Here is a 20,535-nt window from a genome sequence, read left to right as displayed (position 1 = left end):
TGTGTGTGTGTGTGTGTGTGTGTGTGTGTGTGTTTTTGTTTGTGTATGTTTGTTGGTGCGTGTACGTCCAGTAGAGAGAGATTTCATCTTTAACGAGTGTTATTGTAGCCTGTACACTGATATGGACACACAGTATGTAATTACAGCTGTGTTCATGTGTCAGTGTGAGATTGTCTTTCGGTTTCCTGTCTCCCCTGACATCATCATCTCACATACTGTAATTAAGCGTGCGTGTCTATGTTTGTTTGTTTTTTTATTTCTTGTCTTATCTTCTTCTTTTTTGTTGATTTTTGAAACTTATTTATCTTATTTTAATTAATATTATATAAGTTATATTATCTTTTTCTAGTCCAACTTGGAAGTCAGATCAACTCAGGGCTAAAACGGCAGATTTCCAATTCAAGTTCTGCATTGTGTTTTTCACAGGAGATTTTTGTGGACATATATACATTAATGGACTAAAACCAAATATAATGTAATGAAAAGAATCTATACATGTGAATTTAACGATGTCTATGAGAAATGTTAGTGTGGTTATGGAAGTGTGGTTTTGGAGCAGTGCTATGTCCCAGTTTAATGACCTGCTGCTGTCTGCTCCACTTTAACTCCTTTACATCTCACAGCATATTCTCACTCTGTTGACCAGCAGTTTGACTTTAAAAACTGGGTCTGAAAACTGTTCCAGTCACATCTGACCACAAAACCAAAGAGGGTCAAGCAATGTGAAAAGCTTCAATTGTAATTTCAGCAGCAGAGGGTGCTGGAAGTACTGCAATGATTAAACCATGAATATGTATTGATGAAAATAATTTATAGACACACTATAATATGGAACTGAAAAGCCACATGCTCATATTCTGAATCATTCTGTGCATTGCCCCATAGCCACTGATAAGAAGAGAAACTATCTTTATGTCAAAGGAATAGTTCTACATTTTGGGAAATACGCTTATTCAGAGATTTAGAGGACAATATCAATACCACTCTCATGTCCGTGTGTTAAATATGAAGCTACAGTCAGCAGCCAGTTAAGCAGTTATCTTAGCTTAAAGTGGTCTTATCATGCTAATTTCCAGGTTCATAATTTTATTTACTCCACACTGTGCAAATAAATTTCCATATATATAAAAAGTCCATCTATCTCTATGAGCCACCGAGTCTGTAACTTTTGTACACAATCAATATATTTACTTCTGGTTACACTTAACACAACTAGATGGGTAGTAATTTATTCAGTCCAGCCATGAATCATGAAAACTAGTGAAGCTCAGCATTACAATAACATTGGCACCACCCATAGGAAATGTGATTGTTTACATTGTAATTTTTCTACACAGTTGTGGACACTTAGAATAACGGGACCGTCTCAAGTGTGTAGCAGTGTGAGTTTATTAAAGTATAAAATGTTTTTTAACTTCCACCACTACACCATTTCATTAATCATGACAACGATTAATCGTTGTTTGTGTGACGGTGCAAAGCTTAAATTTTCGGTGTTATACACGGAACTTCCCATGTTAGGGAAGCGTGTTTGCATGCTCACGTTTGCTAAATAGCACTAAACATAAAGTACAGCTGAGGCTGATGGGAATTTTATTAGTTTTGCAGGTATGTTTTAGACAATTAAAATCAACAATTCATCCTGAGGGAAACATGAATGCTGAACCAAATTTCATGGCAATCCATCCAATATTAAGAACCTCATGTTGGTGTTAGACAAAGTCAGCTGGTCATCACAGTCATGAGAATTCATCGTCTAGGAACTTTGAATTGAATTTGTCCAATCCATCAGATAGATCATAAGACATCTCACAGGATACATATGACTTTGACTTGATGAAGAAGAGGAATGTCTGAGCAAAATTCACGATAATCTAACTAATAGTACAATCTTCCTCATCACTATGACTGGCAGGTGTTCGGGTAGAGCTAACAATATACAGAGGCTGAGTATAAAACTGCAGTGATGATCTGAGTTAATGCAGGTCAGTTTATCCTTTTTACGGGTCAATCTGAGATCCAGCACGCAAACATTCACACGCACATTCTGACCTCTTCCACAGGACAGCAGCTGTTGATGATGGTTGAGCCGAGTCACTCTTGCTCAGCAGACCTTACAAATTAATGTCCTGTTTAGTTCATAGTTTTTCTCTGGTTACCATGACAGCTTGCAAATCTGTCTGTAATTGTATGTGGGTTAGGAGAACAAACTACTGACTAGTTATTACCAGCTGTAGGCTTTGTGGTGCAACTTAGTGAGGCGACACAAAATGTCATTTTCAGTGCAGCACACCAGGAGCAGAAGAAGCAGTAGCACAGCAGCACTGGTCCTACCTGCAGTCGTGCTGGATGGAGCACTGATGCCTGGACTGGGGCCTGGTGTCGGAGTTAGTCCTGTTGGCTGGGAGCTGAGCCCTGTGGGCTGGGGAAGAGACCTAGACTGAGCCCCTGCTGGAATTAAAGAAGTCAAGACTCATTAGAACATACAAGGAGCTGACCAGACTAAACTACTGCCGCTGGAGCTACTATCATTAATACTACTACTACTACTACTACTACTACTGCCACTGCAGCTGCAAAAACTGCTGCTTCTACCACTACTACTAATACAGCTCACACTAATGCCACTACTACTAGCTGAAACATTTTATTATTTCCTCATAAGCGGATTGTTGAAAACTACTCATGCAAATACTACAGCTACTACAATCACATGACAGTAGTGATAATGTACCTGCTGCCTGTTGTCCTGTCTCTCCAGCCTGGAGCTGTCTCACTCTTCTAAGGTGAGACTTGCCATTGTAGTGCACCTGGGCCTGAGCAGCAGAGGTCAGCTGCAGGTTACACACCTCACACAGCGAGTAGGCCCCACCCTGACCTGGGAGGAAACAAGTGGATGAGTCAGACTGTAGGAGAAAAGTACAAGGATGAATGACACTGTAGGGGAAACAAACTGGTTGGTGCTAGAACATGTCAATCACCTGGGGGTGGAGTCTGCTGGACAGAGAGACTGATGGTTGTAGGTATGGGTCTGTCCATCAGTTCATGACACATCCCTCCAAAGGCAAAGATCTGCCCACTCTCCAGGAGCTGAGAGGGGCTGAGAGGAGTCTTCATCCCTGAAGAAGAAGAAGAAGAAGAAGAAGAAGTTTATAACACCATACAGTGTAGTTGTATGATATTTTAAATGATCATTTACCTGCCCACAGGCTAATGTCAAAAACACCATAATCTGCTGATAAAATAGATTTAAAAAAATGTTTTCACCAAGACATTAGCTAAGATATATTGAGAAACACTGCAACACAACACCACAGCCAATGCGGATGTAAATTGACAGGAACAAGTAATGGTCTCAGGAGACACTCACTGAGGGGCAGACAGGTGGACAGACAGACATACGGACAGGACAGGAGTGAAGCCTGAATGACACCGGATGCAGAGTGTGAAGCATCAAACGCTCACAGGGAGAGTGATGAAGTAATGAATAAGAAGAGAGAGAGGAAGGATGACATATGTGTGTGTCCAATGTCCAGTGTGTGTGTGTGTAGGTCAATCCATGACTGTGTCCATCTGTTGTCCTGTCAGCTCTGCCAAGTCACATGACTTCTAACAGGATACACACATGCACATGCACCCACTCAGTTTTCTCATATTCAGTTAGCTTAATTGCCCTGACCTACATACATTACTACTGTATGTACTGTATTTAAATTCACTTGAGGGATTCAGATGTGGACAACTCATTAGCCCTTTAATGGCACACCTTTGACTAAAAGCACAGAAGGAATTGTTACCTTTTGATAATTTATATTTCATAGTATGGTATGGCAGCTGCTGGTACCCATAGGGCCTGCACCAGAGAGAAAATCAGGGCTATATAAATAAAAATGACTTGAACTGACTTGACATTTAGCCATTCAAAACCTATTCCATAGCCCTGGGTCAGCCTGTGGCATCTACTGAGAACAGAACAGCAGCTACAGTGCAGTGTTTTGTGTTGACAAAGTGTTCTGAATATGCAAGAAAGCTTGGAGTTATCTTAATGGAGTTGTGAAGCGGTTGTGGAGCGGGAGCTATTTTATACACCACTGATTACAAGAGTAAAAGTCCCATTAATTAAGTTTTCACATAGACAATGTTACATGACTTACAGTTTTAGCACTATGGCTTGAATTGGTGTGAAACTCTCATGGTTGGATCATCAGAACAAAAAATTATCAACTGTGTTGGAAAATATCTGAAAGCTGCAGTCCATCCAATATTTGTATAGACAGTATAATCAAAGGTCAAGCTCATGGCGGCACTAGAGGAAAAAGCAGGGGATCACCAAAGTCATACATTATCTGAAAACCATGAAAATCTGTACAATAAATGTCAATCCATTCAACAGAGACATTTTAGTTTGAAACAAAGTGGTGGACAGGCCGACATTCCCTGCCACTAGCATGGTTAAATATTCTGTGTGTTGACAAGATGAACAAGATGGCAATAATTGGCTGATATGAGGAATCCATGTTTCTTTGGTTTTCGGGCACTTCCATATAATTAAGTGCCAAGATAGAAAAACTACTCATGAACACATTAAAGGTTTATGTTGTAGTATCAGATTTTTAGTTATTTGCGTTATTACAAATGTCAGTGGTTGTGTCAGATATCACTCCCGCTTGCTATATATTGCATTGTGTCATTTTATTTGAGTGTCCAAACTGAAAATAAAAATGAAGGTGAAACTGCAATTTCTTTAAAAATTCAGAAAAGTTTCGTCCATGTAGACTACTTTCTGCTAACAGTCCAACAACGCAGTAATCTGCATTATTACATTCAACCCTGTAAGTGATGATGATGATGATTAATGAATATCTGAATCTCCATCTACTCATGTTGAATTATCTATTTATTCTAAAGTGAGTTTCAAAACTAGATACTGTAGTATTTAGAGTCAGTAAACCAAAACAAAGAAACAATATGATTTGTAAGGTATGATGGTGAAATATTTGAATCTGGTGGTCATACAATAAACCTATGGCAATGTTCAGTTATCCAGGAGACTCCACTGCTTTCACACTTCTTCTCTTTCTCTCTCTCTCTCTCTCTCTCTTCCAGCTGGTTGTTAGTAGTCGACTTTATGTTCTGCAGACAGCTGGTTAATCTGCCACTGTGATGAATTAGCTACAAAATGCACACACACACACAAACACACACGCATGCACATACACATAGAGCCAGCTGATGCTGACATCAGCTTCAGTGAGGGAAGGATTAAATATATCTGCTCTATTGAGCTGGGAATTACACACACACACGCTACACACACACACACACATACACAGGGGTAAATGCATACACACACTCACACACATACATAAAGTGAGATGCAGACAAAGAGAGAGTCAGTAAACTGAGCATTCAGCATCAAAATGAATTGAAGTGTGTGCGTTTACCTTTTCTGTTGTGATGCATGTGTGTGAGAGAGTCTAATCCAGGCTGACCATGCAGTCAGTAATCAGAGAGGCCAGCTGTGGGTTATAATCCCACACACACACACACACACACACACACACACACACACACAGACACACACACACACACAGCAGTCAAGCAACAATGTGATTCCTGACTGAAGAGAAAAAGCCGAAATATTTTCTTTAGCGTCTGATAAAAGCAAGGCAATGCTCCACAGAAACCTGAAGAAGCAAATGCTTCCATCTTTCAAGACTTAAAAGAGACTCAACAGAGTGTAAAGAAACACTTCACTGAGTTTCAGTCTCATGTCTGTGTCACTGACATCAATACATGATGAAACATAATTAAATTATACATCCACCGTTCAAAAAACAGCAATGTTTGTGGATCTTTCTAAGGCTTTCGACGCTGTTACATCTTATCAATCTTCTCATCTCACTCTCGGCTGGATCGTGAAGATTATTTCTAATTAATAAATGTTTTGAAAGGCTACAATATATGCAAATGAGATGCATCCTACACACAGTGTCACAACAAAAGATGCTCGCGCAGACTAGACAACTTTCAGCGTCGGCCGATGGCCGTGCCGTTCACACTACACAACTTGCCGTCTTGTGATGGGAGTCTTGAAGTCGTGGAGGCGTTCACACAACGTGACTGATCGGTGACAGGGGGTCACACACTACACGAGCTGACAGCGGCTCTGTCACCCGACGGCTGGTCTCCAAACCACGTTTTGTCAAGAAAACACATGTGAAATGTGAAACGGGAAATGACACGAACCTACACACGAAACAGCTGTTGTTTGTTATTATAAAGATACCAATTGTAAATACAAAGAATATGGCTGAAAGAATGGATTAGCACACGCAGATAGCAGGGATTTTCTGAGCTACAGAGAAAGCTAGAGGTGAGTAAAAAGTGTTTTGTAGTGAAAAAGTAGCTGCCTGCTCTCATTGGCTGGATGTGGATGTCGAGTCGGCTAACTTCTCCAGATATTTGGCATGCTAGATATCTGGCAGACGTCGCCGATGTGTCAAAAATGTGTCAGGGAGCCTTTTTGATGCGTCATTGAGTAGTTCACACATAACGACTGGCGACCACAGATCGAACGCTGATTTACTCCCGATCACAGCCTGACAGTAGCCGAGCTCACCGACTGGCAAATCGGGCTAAAAATCGTGTATTGTGAACTAGGCTTAAGAAGGAACCAAAAAATGTAAGTGAATAACATGTCATTAGCAGAGCATATCTATTTTACTGTAGACAAATATAAAATTAATTTTGACCACTGGCAGCTTTGCTCACCATGACGTACTACCATTAAGACTGTTGTCGGGTGAAAACCTTTTATGTCCAAAATGTATGTCATCTTCAAAGGAACTAACAGGCAGCTGCAGTGTGTGTGATTGTTCAGTGGGGTATGAAAGCTTTTATAAGCCATTGTTCAGGTCTGAAGAATGTTTTCAACCCATAGAGCCGATAGAGAACACATCTGACAACATGGGAAATCACTAGACATGGAGATACAAGGTTTACACCATCAGATATCTTATCTAATCTTATCTTTTCTTGCTCGTACTTTTTTTATGTCAGCGAGTGGACAAACGAGGCGCTCATCTGATTGGTAAAAAGCTCTGAATCCTGCTGGTGTAAAAGAAAAAGAAGATATTGAGGGGGCCACTAATGTATGTCCATGTTCCTTGAGAGGCACTGTACAACACACAGCAACCCGAGGGCACGACAGGACAAAGAAACTAATGGAAATGTGAAAAGACAGAGAGAGAGGTCTTCGAGTGGCTGTCTCCCACCCGGAGGCCAGTAGCTGGTAATGACAGTGGTCGAAGACACACACACACAGTGAACAGAGCAGTGGCCAGCAGCAGCAGAGACGCTGAAACAAACTACTAGATACAGTTTGATGTTTGTCCCTGCAGGAAACTGAGAATCTACTATCAGAAGAAACTGGTGAAAATTCAAACCATTGCCAAACAGCTTTGTTACACACCGATATATTTCAGAAAAAAATATTTCAACTTTGAACAATCATTGAAATATTTCGTCACACACTAAACCACAATTTTCCCTACAAATGCACTAATATTAGATCATGCTTTGTTCCTTTTTGAAGATGGTTTCTCAGGCAGCGCTTCCTCTGTGGCTGTGTTTGACCTCCAACAAGGCTCCACAAGTTCAAATCTCATTTCTAACCTCAAAACCTAAACTGGAGCAGCTCTGACCTGAAACCACAAACCTAACACTGGATTTATGAAAGCTTGTTGGGAGGAAGAACTAGCTGACAGGCTGAATTCAGGGCAAAAACCTTCACACAAGTTTCATTTTCCTGGCTCGCTCTTCACACAGCTACCAAACAACCCACATTTTCCTTACTAGACAAAACTGCTTTAAGGTTGTTAAATGATGATTCTAACCTAGATTTACAGTAAGCATATCTCAGAGAAAGCTATGGTTAGCTGGGTATACTGCAACTAGATGGAAACCTCCACATTGTGAATAATGTTATATACAAAGATAATTAATATTAGGCTATATTATTTGTCTAATCCCTGGGACACATTATAATCAGACCTGCCAGCAATATTTTGTATGTTTGTCTGACATCACCCAAGTTGCCAGAGCATCTGTGAAACACAATCTACACATAGTCCACACACTACATACAATTTCAACCCATCTGTCTCCTCAACCTGGCCCACAGCCCAATCCAAGAGGCGTGTGCGCAGCCCTTCTCTGCAGCTGTTCTCTACTATCTTAACTTTAGCTGTTGTTGGTGGGGAAAATGATGTGAGCCAACACATCAGGCACAGAATAGGTTTCCTTCCTTCATTTATTTAATTACTTATTTATTTTTTCATTTAAAGCACCCCTGCCACTGGAAAAAATGTTGGCAGGCATGATTATAATACACCAAGAATGTCAGTATTGATGGGTTCATCTTTGTCCATGTGATGTGTGGTCTGTATTTATGGTCACCCTGACTGCTCAACGCACTTCAACAAACAGCCAACTGAACAAACAAATCAGTCAAATGAAGAAAACATCGTCTGTAGACACATATGCAGCATAACAAAATGCGAAGCAAATACAGAAATGCTGGAAGTTGCACACGGTTTCTGAGGGACACTAAAAAATTATGAATACACCCAGGCACGCTAAACCACCAAGACTTGCGTTTGGCTTGAGGCGATATTGGCGTAGTGGTTGGCCGGCAGGTAGCCTCAAAAATGCTGCTCTAGTGGCCCAAAAACACGGAAGCCCAAGGAAGCCTGGAAAACCTTTTGAGCGTATGCACCCAGTGAGGAACTTTGATAAGAATAAATGAATTCATTCATTCATGGTTAAATTATTTTCCAACACCAGTGACGAGCAGTCAACTTCAGTGCGTTTATGTATCTGGTTATATTTTCTGTGTTTTGGTTGTGTTGTCTGTATTTGCAGCGTGTTTTGGATTACATTGTTTTCCTTGCAAAACCACTACAAATCATTGTTGAAAAATAAATAAGTTTTAAGATGTGACAAAGCCGTGGTTAAGGTTTGGTACAAAAACGAGGGACAGACCATGGTTTGGGTTAAAATGCCTACTTTGTTAAGGTTAGGGGCCCTTCGTCATCATCCTGACAATAATAAATATGTGGTTAAGGTTACTGTGTTCAAAGTTAAAAGGAAACATCTTTGACTGCTGGTTTGAAACATTTGCTGCTTAATAATAAAGTCACCTGACTTCCTACAACAGTTTCGCTATGCTGCATGTGTGTTGTCAAACAGGTGAATGTGTTTCTCAACTTACTCTCAGGTCCACCAACTGTATCTCTTTCCGCTGTATTATGAATTCTTAACTGCAGAGTCAGTGTACCTGTATGAATGTGTTAAATAAAGCCAAATACTCTGCCCTTTCTCATCAGACAGGTGGCCATCACATATAAAACCATAGAAGCTTCACAGTGACACACAACAAACAGTCTGATGGGATCACATTCGTTCAGTCTGCTGTGAATCTGAAGACCTGCAGGAGGCCGTAACCTAAAGACACCCTGAGGACACATAAGGTGCTTTCTATTCAGCTAATTATGCTTGCTCCCTCCTCCAGACAGTGACCCACATATCAATCGAGGTTCGCCATCATCGAGGATATTTTAAAACGTTAAACACGTTTGGGAAGCAGGTGAGGAGTGAGGAACCACAGGTGTATCCTATGAGTGCGTATTTACCCGTTCAATCAATTTCTGTTTAGTGACTGGTCAACTGATCTGGTATTAACGTTATCACATCACTGTATAGGTGGCCAAACTATCTGTGGAATAACAACATCAACAGAGGTTCTAACATGTCTCATCTTCATTCATAAAATACAAACAAATACATGTGTCTTTAATCTGGATCATCTGAAAAAAAAACGTGGCTCATTCAGGAAAAGGATGTATCCTTTCCAAATATTTAATATTTGTCTAATAATATAACTCTGTAAAGTATTTATAGCTGTTTGTATTGATCCCTCACATCCTTTATGTTCTTTCATTAATAAACTAATCTTAATTGTTGGTGTAATTTCTATTACACCAACAATTAAAATTGTTGGTGACATTTTATGACACTTTGAAGCCTCAGTAGATCTATAATCGCCATCCATACCCTTACTTTTCTGTCTAGTTTGTTTCTAAAGGTTCTGTGTCCAACACGAAGGGAAAAGAAAAAGTGCACCAAGGAAGCAAAAAAAGTTAAATGTCTTCTTCTTCTACCCGATTCATCAGCCCGTCTGTCAGGTTAGCTGTGTGGGTGGATTAAACACTCTTTGTCTCAGCAGGTTTAAAGTTATAATCCCTAAGATTTTACTGAAATCAAATCCAGTTTTTTGATTCTGTTGTCTGAATTGCCCGTTAATTCGGAAGGTCTGTGGTTCAATCCCCAGCTCCTCCAGGCGAAGTGTCCTTGGGCAAGATACTGAACCCTGAATTGCCCCTGGTGGCTGTTCCGCCAGTGTATGGATGTGTGTGAATGGTGAATGCAGATGTAGTGTAAAAGCGCTTTGAGTGGTCGAAAAGACTACAAAGGCGCTATACAAATACGGAGCATTTACATTCAGAAACAACCTCTCTGTATAGTAGTTTTTATTGTCAGTGGTAGAGTCCACGATTCCTGCAATGGATTCAAACTGTCTTCGTACGAGGAGACGATGCAGCCACGTCATCCCGCTCTAGCCTGACCAATACCAGAAGTTTGAGGCTAATATCAATATTTGGTCTTTTAAAAAATCAGATGACTATACATCTACTGATAGAGGTGATGCCAATATAAACACCTACCATTAACAATCTTGATACAGATCTCTTATATATATTTTTTTTTTTTAAATTGTGACCAGGATACATACTCCGTGGGACATTTTACTGTTGAAAATAAAACTTTTCAGTGTTTCTGATGAACAAACTCTGTTCTGGAGACATTGTTTCTCTGTTGCCTCACACTTTGTTTGGCATGTCTGTATTGGAAGGTCTTGTAACATATTGGTTGACATATACACCAATAATGTTATCTGTGAAATTACTTTGATATTGGCGGATAAATTGGTCTAGCTCTAAATCCAGTGTTACAGTGTTTGTAATCTAATCTCATTGATATTAACCTCACCGTTTTTTGTTAACTCTCCAGACAACAGACGTTTAAGAGGTGGATAAGTGACTACTAATGCAAACACAACTACTGCTGCTGCTCCACATGGTGAAATGCGGGGTGGTTTTTAATTAGGAGCAGTCACAGTAAATGAAATGACACATAGGTTAACACTGACAACAATAATTATTCATGAAAATTGCATCAGTTTCATGTTGGATCTAAGAGAATCCCATCTTCTGATATGGTGATGAGGTTACATTACAGCTATCACCTCATTTAATGCGTTTTATTAATGAGTGAGTATTGGTTCCAGTCTGTTGCTCTCAGTGTGAACAGAAACAGTTTGACGGTATCAGAGATTTAATTTGAATCACACTCAGAAAGCGATGCAGAGTGTGTTTGGTTCTAATCCTCTCATCTATACTATTGTACATTCTGCAGTAGGGATTACGCACGCACACACACACACACACACACACACACACACACACACACACACACACACACACAGATAGAGCAGGAGGTACAGTGACGTTGTTCTGTCTTTCCAGCCTTCACTTCAGGACGCTGTGACTTCTGTCTTTAAATAGCTACTCTGCTCCATACGGACCTGACACTTCCAGGTGAAACTTGGCTTTCATACTAAAATTCAGGACTGAACTTGTAACTAAGGTGTAGACCCATGTGGCCACCCGGCACCTCACACATATCATTGTCTGACAACTGCCACTGAACTCAACGACGATACACTGTAGCTGCTGTTCTGTTGCTTTGGTAGATGCTGCATATTGCAAATTGTTCATATTGAGTATGAATATGAAAAGTACTCTTTTTTGGGAAAAGTATTCACTGGCCAAACCAGACTATGAAAGAAGAAGGCAGAACATTTGTAAAAGTGCTAAGGACATGCAAAGACGTGTTTCTTTACAAGCAATTGTACCAAAAATGTGAAATAAATTGGAATTAAAGTGAACATTTGAAACTGATTGATTCCTGCCTGAACAGGACGTTTCAGAATCACAGAAATAAACCAGATGTTCCTCTATTACAGACTGTCAGGGATTAACACACACGCACCCAAACACACACACAAACATGTATACACACCACTGCATGTAGGTTACCCAGCAGGCTGTGCAGGATTTGGTGGGACATGATTGGTTGAGCCAGAAGGGGATTGTGGGATTGAAATTATAATCCACAGAAGAGTGTGTGTGTGTGTGTGTGTGTGTGTGTGTGTGTGTGTGCGTGTGTGTGTGTGTGTGTGTGTGTGTGTGCGTGTGTGTGTGTGTTTGTGTTTGTGTTGTGGCTCAGATTTGTATAATCTGTGGTCTAATAATAGAGATTACCACTTGCACTCTTCTGAACATCTACTGACAGTAGTCTGACTTCGCCACCGTCCTTGCATAAGTGAGGAAAAACACGGAACTCCTGTGTGTGTGTGTGTGTGTGTCTGTGTGTGTGTGTGTGTGTGTGTGTGTGTGTGTGTGTGTGTCTGTGTGTGTGTCTGTGTTACTGCACAGGCTGACCACATGTCATGGTCTCCATTCACTTAAAAGGAACTTGTTCGGGTGTCATCACCTGACTGAAGTTACCCACTTAATAAGGATGATTTATGGTTGTGCATCGAGGGGTTACGCCGAAGCTGATCCCCTTAAAAAATGTAAGCACACATCAGGGCAGTGGAAAGCCTCTTAGCATCATAGTTCAATGCACTGTGGGAAGCCTGGTAGCGTCATTTATTAACGCTAAAGATAGGTGTCAGATATGTAACACAAAAGTCAGAGTAAGGAGGTGGTCGGGGGGGATGGGTGGACCAGAAACTGGACTTTCACCCAGGAGACAAATGTTTGTTTCCCTACACGTCCAAAAACAACTCTAAAGGGATACCCAGGGTGTTAAAAAGTGATGCCAAGCGTCTTGATCAAGGGTCCATATGTGATGAGTTATGAGTGAGAATATGTTGACAAAAGTTGTGGAAAGACTGTTCTCTGCACCTTTTCAATAACATACATCTAACAAAGCTACTGCATACCCTCTGCTAACCATGATTACCACCCACTATCACAAGCAAAGTTTTTATCCAAACGTAGGGCAAATTTTAACCTAATTTTCAGAACAAAACACGTGAATAAGTGTTTTCCCATTGACTACTGTTATGCAAATATTAGGTGTTGGTGCATCAAGATAAACAGCTGGTGGAGCTCCAGTTGGGTGCTGTTAAACTGTTGCAGAAGAGCAACAATTTGATTAAATTATTAAAACACACCTGTCAAACCTAAAACAATGTAATTAATTTGAGGAAGGTTACAGTATCCTCATCACTCCACACAAATCTGATGGTTTTTGTCTCTACCATGGACATTTAAGTCACATGCTTCATTCGCTAAGTCTGTTTCCATTGCACTCTCTGGCCTCCAGCACAGACACTCATGAGTATAGCTGCTAGGGACTGAGGGGAGGAGACCATCATAGGCTGCGGTCGGCCCCAGTGCCAAGCAGGACCACAGCAGCGGGGCACGACACGGCTGTCCCCTGCCGTGAGGTTGTAGTGGAAACATGCGTCATAACGGCACAAGCGGACCAACCAGGGTTAATGGAAAAACCATTTTAGTCTTTTTTATATTGACAACAAACATTTCATCACATACATGACTAACATTGAAGCAAAGCTGTGAATGTCTGGTTCATATTATTCATTTCCACAAATTCCTTCCAAACAACCACACACAGTACCACAAACTATACTAGTGTACAAGCACACTATTAAAGTACAACATGGTGTGTTTCAGCAGTATTGCAGTAGAAGCTGAAGCTCCTGCCGGAAAACATTAACCCAGCCCGAAAGACAAGAAGACGGCTATGACATCACTTCCTTCTCAACATGCTGACTCATCAAACATTCAACGGCTGCTCCACTCAACTAATGGAAGAAGAAATTTGAGACAAACACACACCTTGGTAGGCAGGTGGTTTAAGTTAGGACACACTCATCTGTTTCTTAGACTTAAAACTGAACTTTAAAGCTGACAGGATGTAGAGAGGAAAGTTGTGTCTCAGTTTCTAAATAAAGACCAACCATCACCTTCACATAGAGGAGACTGTGACTTTGTGTGTTTGACAAACTTTACTGCAGTTTTCCTGCTAACACACATACACACATCTGTCTGAGTGACTGTCTCTGAGTAATGTCTACACTAAGCCAGCTGAATCTGAAAACAAATCTTTATTCTTTCTGTTTTTTGACCCTCCATTGGAATTAAGTCTCCATAGTGGATGCAGCTGTAAAGACTGACCTCATGGTCTGTAGAGATGGAGCTTTTGGAAAACAAGCACTGGTACGGCAGCAGAGTTGAGGATAAATCATGATATTCTATATTTTTTTATTGTCAACAAATCCCAAAACAAAACCATTAATTAAGTGATCCGACTAACATGTATAATCTGTTTTCGGGGGCTGATGTGTCTTATTTCTCTATGCCATAAAGCTCCACTGTTGTCCAAAAACTATTAAAAACACATCATCGAGCCACACTGTTGTACTGGGTAACATGTTCCTTGATTACCGTGAACACTCACTGTAGTAGTGTAAATAGTCCCTGATAAACACTTTTTTACTAAAAAACTACAGTGACCAGCTGTTTGAAAAAATCTTCTTTAAAAAATTAAACTATATATCTGTGAGCCTTTTTTGACATCTTCAGTAGGAACCAATGGGCTGTGGGCCACAGGAAGGTTAGGGAAGTCAGAAAGTATTGAGAGACGCACATTGCTGGTTTTCATCTTAGGTTGTTTCCGAAATCCCCACTCATTCACTACTCCCCACCCCCTATGTAGGGAGTTGTATGTAAAGCACTATATAGTGAGCTCACTCGCATTATTAAAACAACACTTTCGGACACTACCCCGATCGTTAATTACATCATTGCCGTCGGACAATCAGTTTTTTCTATCAGTGCAGTGCATGATGGTATATACGGCTTGGTTAGTGACCATCGGTTGTACACAACTTTTCAAAATGCATTCTGGGATACATTGAGTGGACTATATAGGGTCTAATAATTCTCACTATACATTCGGACAGCACTACAAAATGGCGAGCTCACTATATACTCCACTATATAGTGAGTAGTGGGTGATTTTGGACACAGCCCTAGTGACAATACATAAATTACACCAGATTTATTCTTTTAGAGGACAACTTTCTGTCTGCTTCTTTTCTCTGTGATCAAAACCATCACACAATACAGTTGTTGTCATTAACTTGTATTTATGTTGAGATGACTTCATGATCACACGCTTCAGTGCAGCAGAACCGGAGTTACTGTTCACTTGGTTAAACGGTGACATTTTTAGACACGTACCCAAATCACTATTTTTTTTATAAACTTTTTTTAATAACCTGTCCTGCCCGGCAGTCACTATTTTCTGCTTATTCAGTTGTCTGACAACAGATGCATCAGCTGAACTAAAACATAGTAGGCCTATATGTGATGATAAACAAGAAGCTACAACCAGGAGACAGTTAGCTTAAGTAAGTAATAAGCATAAGTTAACAGTCTTTATGCTAAGCTAAGATAACTGGATGGTGGCTTCATATTTAAATGACAGATATGAAAGTAGTATGAATCTTCTCATATAACTCTCCAGCAGGAAGCGAATAAGCGTATTCCCCAAAATTTCCATGTTTTGCTTTTACCAGCTAAGACACAACAGAGCAACAAAACCAAGTATCTGTATATAGAAGTACTAATAACACACTGTGATAATACTCCACTACAAGTACAAGGCCTGCATTCAAAATCTTAAGTAAAAGTATTTTACCACCAGCATAATGTACTTCAAAAGTATCAAAAGTACTCATTACGTAGTAAAATGTTCCGTGTCCGTGTTTTACTGCTTTGTCTGATGTTATTGGATTAATATTACTTCTGCATTTATGTGCATGTTGCATTTTACTACTGTTTCAGGTTGGGCAAATTCTATTCTTCTATTCTATTCTATACTAATTCTATTCTTTATATAATGCTGGGTAGTTGATAAAACAGCAACGCATCATGTTCTATAAAATCAGCTTGGTGACGCATTTGTGATGCATTTTCACGGGTATATTTTAAATAGGTTTTAAGTACAGTACTTGAGTAAACGTACTTAGTAACATTCCACCACTGAACAAGAAGTCTATCCCACATGTTAGCGGTGACGAACACAGACCACAAGATGACGAAGAAGGAGAGGCTTTGTCTAGTTTTCCTCTTCTTTCAGTCGTTTCAGTGTGGACTGAGATCTTTATAAAAACAACCTGAAAGCACATTTTGAGATGCAGCTGGATTAGTGTGGACGTGGTCTGTGTGACAGGCTAAACTCCTGAAAACTTCCTGCAGCCTCCAAACTGATGACACCGTGTATAAGTGTGCGAATGTATGTCAGTGTGACCTTCACAACCTCAATGTGTGTGTGTGTGTGTGTGTGTGTGTGTGTGTGTAATACCTCAGAGACACAAGTCGCGAGGAAACATTTCATCAATGCCAGCCTATTTATACACACACACACACACACACACTTTCTCTTACACACACACATAATCAACTGTCATTTTTAATACACAGTTTCCTAACCCCTCTCTCTCTCTCTTTCCTGTCAAAGCCAGGCCACTAATTTTGTTTTTGATGATAATCATCCAATCAAATTTCATTACTGTCATCACTTCCTTTTTGTCACATGACATGAAAGCAATTAAAATTTCTTGAGACAACACAGGGAGCAGGTGCAGACTCACTCACACACACACACAGGTAGCTCCATAAATCATAGCAGACAGAATGGGAGTAATGAGGTGGCTAGCTCTACGGTACGGTAGGCAGCATCTAGCTAGCTAAGCACACACAGTACTCCACATACTGCAATACTCTACTTTACTGCTACAGTGTCAGAAAAACATTTATGAGGGAAAACACAGTTTTCAACACAAGTTGTGTGTATAGAGTTTCATCAACAACAAACAAACTGAGCGAGGACAAAGTTCAAGCAGTCTGAGGCCAGCTTTAACAGATTTACGAGTTCAGAATAAGTTTTTATTATATTTTCTCTAAAGGATAGTTTTGGAAAACAAGCTATTCTGCTTTCTTGATGAGTTGAGAAGACTGACACCACTCTTGTGTCTATTGATTAAATATCAAGCTGGAGCCAGGAGAGGGTTAGCTTAACTTACCATAAAGATTGGAAACACTGTTTCCTGGCCAAGTAACAGTCTAGCACATAACCCCTCGTAAAACTGTAAGGTGTTGTTTTTAGACTTCAGATTTTTTACGGATAAACAAATGAGATATGACATGTTAATGATGTGTGCTGGTAGGTGTATTTATTTACCTTTGGACAGAGCCAGGCTAGCCGTTTCCCCTTGTTACCAGTTTTTATACTAAGCTAAGCTAAGCTAAGCTAACTGGCTGCTTTCAATGAATTTTCTCATCTGTCTGCGAGAAAGCAAATAAATATATTTCCCAAAATTTGTAAATATTCGTTGAGTCACAAAACTGACTGCGACCAGAAGAAAAATGAGAACACTAAAGAAATTTCCCTACACAGGAATAAAAACATGGCATATATAATGTTGATCTTAAAGCGCTCATATTGTGCTCATTTTCTGAGGTTCAGAATTTTACTTAGAAGTTGTACCAGAACGGGTTTACATGGTTTAATTTTCAAAAATGCCATATTTGTGTCATACTGCAGCACTTCTTTTCACCCTGTGTGCTGACCGCTCCGTTTTCTCACTTCTTTTCAGTCTAAAGTTATTGGGAGTTGCATATGCGCAGTACCTAGTTAAGGACTACTAGGCTATCAGATGGAGAGTAGGGCGGGTCCTGACAAGCAAGGTAGTGTGACTTAAAACAAAGCCGCTTCAGCTGGTTACCATGGGTTTGGTTCAGTCATACATGTTCGAACCCAAGTCTGATCCTGAAACACAGGTAGAACAACGCAAACTAGCTTTGCAGCAACCTAGACTGGAGCAAGATGTTTCAAAATGGTAAGTTATTCATTTGTAACAAATGTATATTTCATACGTAATGTTTTAACTGTGCACTGTCTCTACATCACAGTAACAATCCATTGTAAAGTCCATTGACTGCCTGGAGGGTATCTAACGTTAATTTAATTTCAGATCTAACTAGCTTAGTTTGAGGGTGTCCATCACTAGCCGCTAGGAGAGCATTACAATCCGTGTTACAAAGTGACACAGATAGGTTATGGAAGTAAAGGCTGGACTACAATTGAGCTGCTTTCCGGCAGTTCAGGAGCAGTGTTTTCTGTGGGAGATGGTAACTCCCTTTGGGGTGGGCTTTTTTACTTTGCAGACCTATTACATGCTCAAAAAATATATATAACACAATAAAGGAAAGGGAAAAAGCCAGAAAGCATAAATTGACCTCTTTAATTAAATGTTGATGTAACATTCACGTCTCTTAACAGAACAGCAATAAAGTTGTTACGATGAGGTCATTACACCTGCCTGCTGTCTGTCCACACACACACAAAGGTAAGATTTAGTACAGAAACAACGCTTGCATCCATGCACGTGTGCTCTCTGTAGGTTTCCAAAACTAATCTGTCCTGACGTAACAACATGCTGCTTCTCAATCTGCCCACTGCTGGAGTCCTGGCACACACACACACACACACACACACACACACAAATTCACATGCACACACAGTGTTTAGTAATGGTATCATGTTCTATAAATAGGTAAAATTGATTTGTGTGGAGGAGAACAAGAGAGAGAGTGTTACAGTAGGATTAATCTACCTTTACTGTACAATTGGACAATGCAAAATAAGAGCCTGTTAGCGAGGACTACAAACACACTTTAAGTGCAGTCTAACAGTTCCTTAGTGCATCCTAACAACACTTTAGCCAACGGCAGGTTAGTACAGTCTAACAGGAGGTTAGTACAGTTTAACTGTCAGTTTGTATGGCCTAAAAATTAGTTACTACAGTCTTACAGCAGGTTAGTACAGTCTAATAGCAGGTTAATACAGTCTAAAAGTAGGTTAGTAAAGTCTAACAGCAGGTTAGTACAGTCTAACAGCAGGTTAGTACAGTCTAACAGTAGGTTAGTACAGTCTAAAAGTAGGTTAGTACAGTCTAACAGCAGGTTAGTACAGTCTAAAAGCAGATTAGTACAGTCTAACAGCAGGTTAGTACAGTCTAATAGTAGGTTAGTACAGTCTAACAGCAGGTTAGTACAGTCTAATAGCAGATTAGTACAGTCTAATAGCAGGTTAGTACAGTCTAACAGCAGGTTAGTAGTCTAATAGCAGGTTAGTACAGTCTAATAGCAGGTTAGTAGTCTAATAGCAGATTAGTACAGTCTAACAGCAGGTTAGTAGTCTAATAGCAGGTTAGTAGTCTAATAGCAGATTAGTACAGTCTAACAGCAGGTTAGTAGTCTAATAGCAGGTTAGTACAGTCTAACAGCAGGTTAGTACAGTCTAAAAGCAGGTTAGTAGTCTAATAGCAGGTTAGTACAGTCTAACAGCAGGTTAGTAGTCTAATAGCAGGTTAGTACAGTCTAATAGCAGGTTAGTACAGTCTAAAAGCAGGTTAGTACAGTCTAACAGCAGGTTAGTAGTCTAATAGCAGGTTAGTACAGTCTAACAGCAGGTTAGTACAGTCTAATAGCAGGTTAGTAGGCCTACAGTCTAATAGCAGGTTAGTACAGTCTAACAGCAGGTTAGTACAGTCTAACAGCAGGTTATTAGTCTAATAGCAGGTTAGTACAGTCTAACAGCAGGTTAGTAGGCCTACAGTCTAATAGCAGGTTAGTACAGTCTAACAGCAGGTTAGTACAGTCTAACAGCAGGTTAGTAGGCCTATAGTCTAATAGCAGGTTAGTACAGTCTAACAGCAGGTTAGTACAGTCTAATAGCAGGTTAGTACACTCTAACAGCAGGTTAGTACACTCTAATAGCAGGTTAGTACACTCTAATAGCAGGTTAGTACAGTCTAACAGCAGGTTAGTACAGTCTAATAGCAGGTTAGTAGTCTAATAACAGGTTAGTACAGTCTAACAGCAGGTTAGTACAGTCTAATAGCAGGTTAGTACAGTCTAACAGCAGGTTAGTAGGCCTACAGTCTAATAGCAGGTTAGTACAGTCTAACAGCAGGTTAGTACAGTCTAATAGCAGGTTAGTACAGTCTAACAGCAGGTTAGTACAGTCTAATAGCAGGTTAGTACAGTCTAACAGCAGGTTAGTACAGTCTAATAGCAGGTTAGTACAGTCTAACAGCAGGTTAGTAGGCCTACAGTCTAATAGCAGTTTAGTACAGTCTAATAGTAGGTTAGTACAGTCTAATAGCCAGTTTGTATAGCCTAACAACTAATTAGTACAGTCTAAAAGCCAGTTTGTATAGCCTAACAACTTGTTAGTACAGTCTAA

The 20,535-nt window shown here is 40.1% G+C and overlaps 1 protein-coding gene across 1 annotated transcript in view; it reads right to left on the bottom strand.

Annotated features, from left to right (window-relative positions):
* znf385b (zinc finger protein 385B) overlaps nucleotides 1–20,535 on the bottom strand; it is a 56,626-nt gene that overhangs the window by 29,110 nt on the left and 6,981 nt on the right. Inside the window, exons 2-4 of the mRNA XM_046055023.1 lie at nucleotides 2,982–3,119; nucleotides 2,735–2,878; nucleotides 2,335–2,451 (exon numbers count right to left, since the gene is read on the bottom strand). Of these exons, the coding sequence (XP_045910979.1) occupies nucleotides 2,335–2,451; nucleotides 2,735–2,878; nucleotides 2,982–3,117 (397 nt within the window). The 5' untranslated portion in view covers nucleotides 3,118–3,119. The remainder of the gene's footprint in view (nucleotides 1–2,334; nucleotides 2,452–2,734; nucleotides 2,879–2,981; nucleotides 3,120–20,535) is intronic.

The sequence above is a fragment of the Micropterus dolomieu genome, linkage group LG07, assembly GCF_021292245.1.
Source record: "Micropterus dolomieu isolate WLL.071019.BEF.003 ecotype Adirondacks linkage group LG07, ASM2129224v1, whole genome shotgun sequence".
Classification (NCBI taxonomy): domain Eukaryota; kingdom Metazoa; phylum Chordata; class Actinopteri; order Centrarchiformes; family Centrarchidae; genus Micropterus; species Micropterus dolomieu.
The sequence above is the reverse complement of the archived record's forward strand: the minus strand, read 5'-3'. Positions and strand labels throughout refer to the sequence as shown.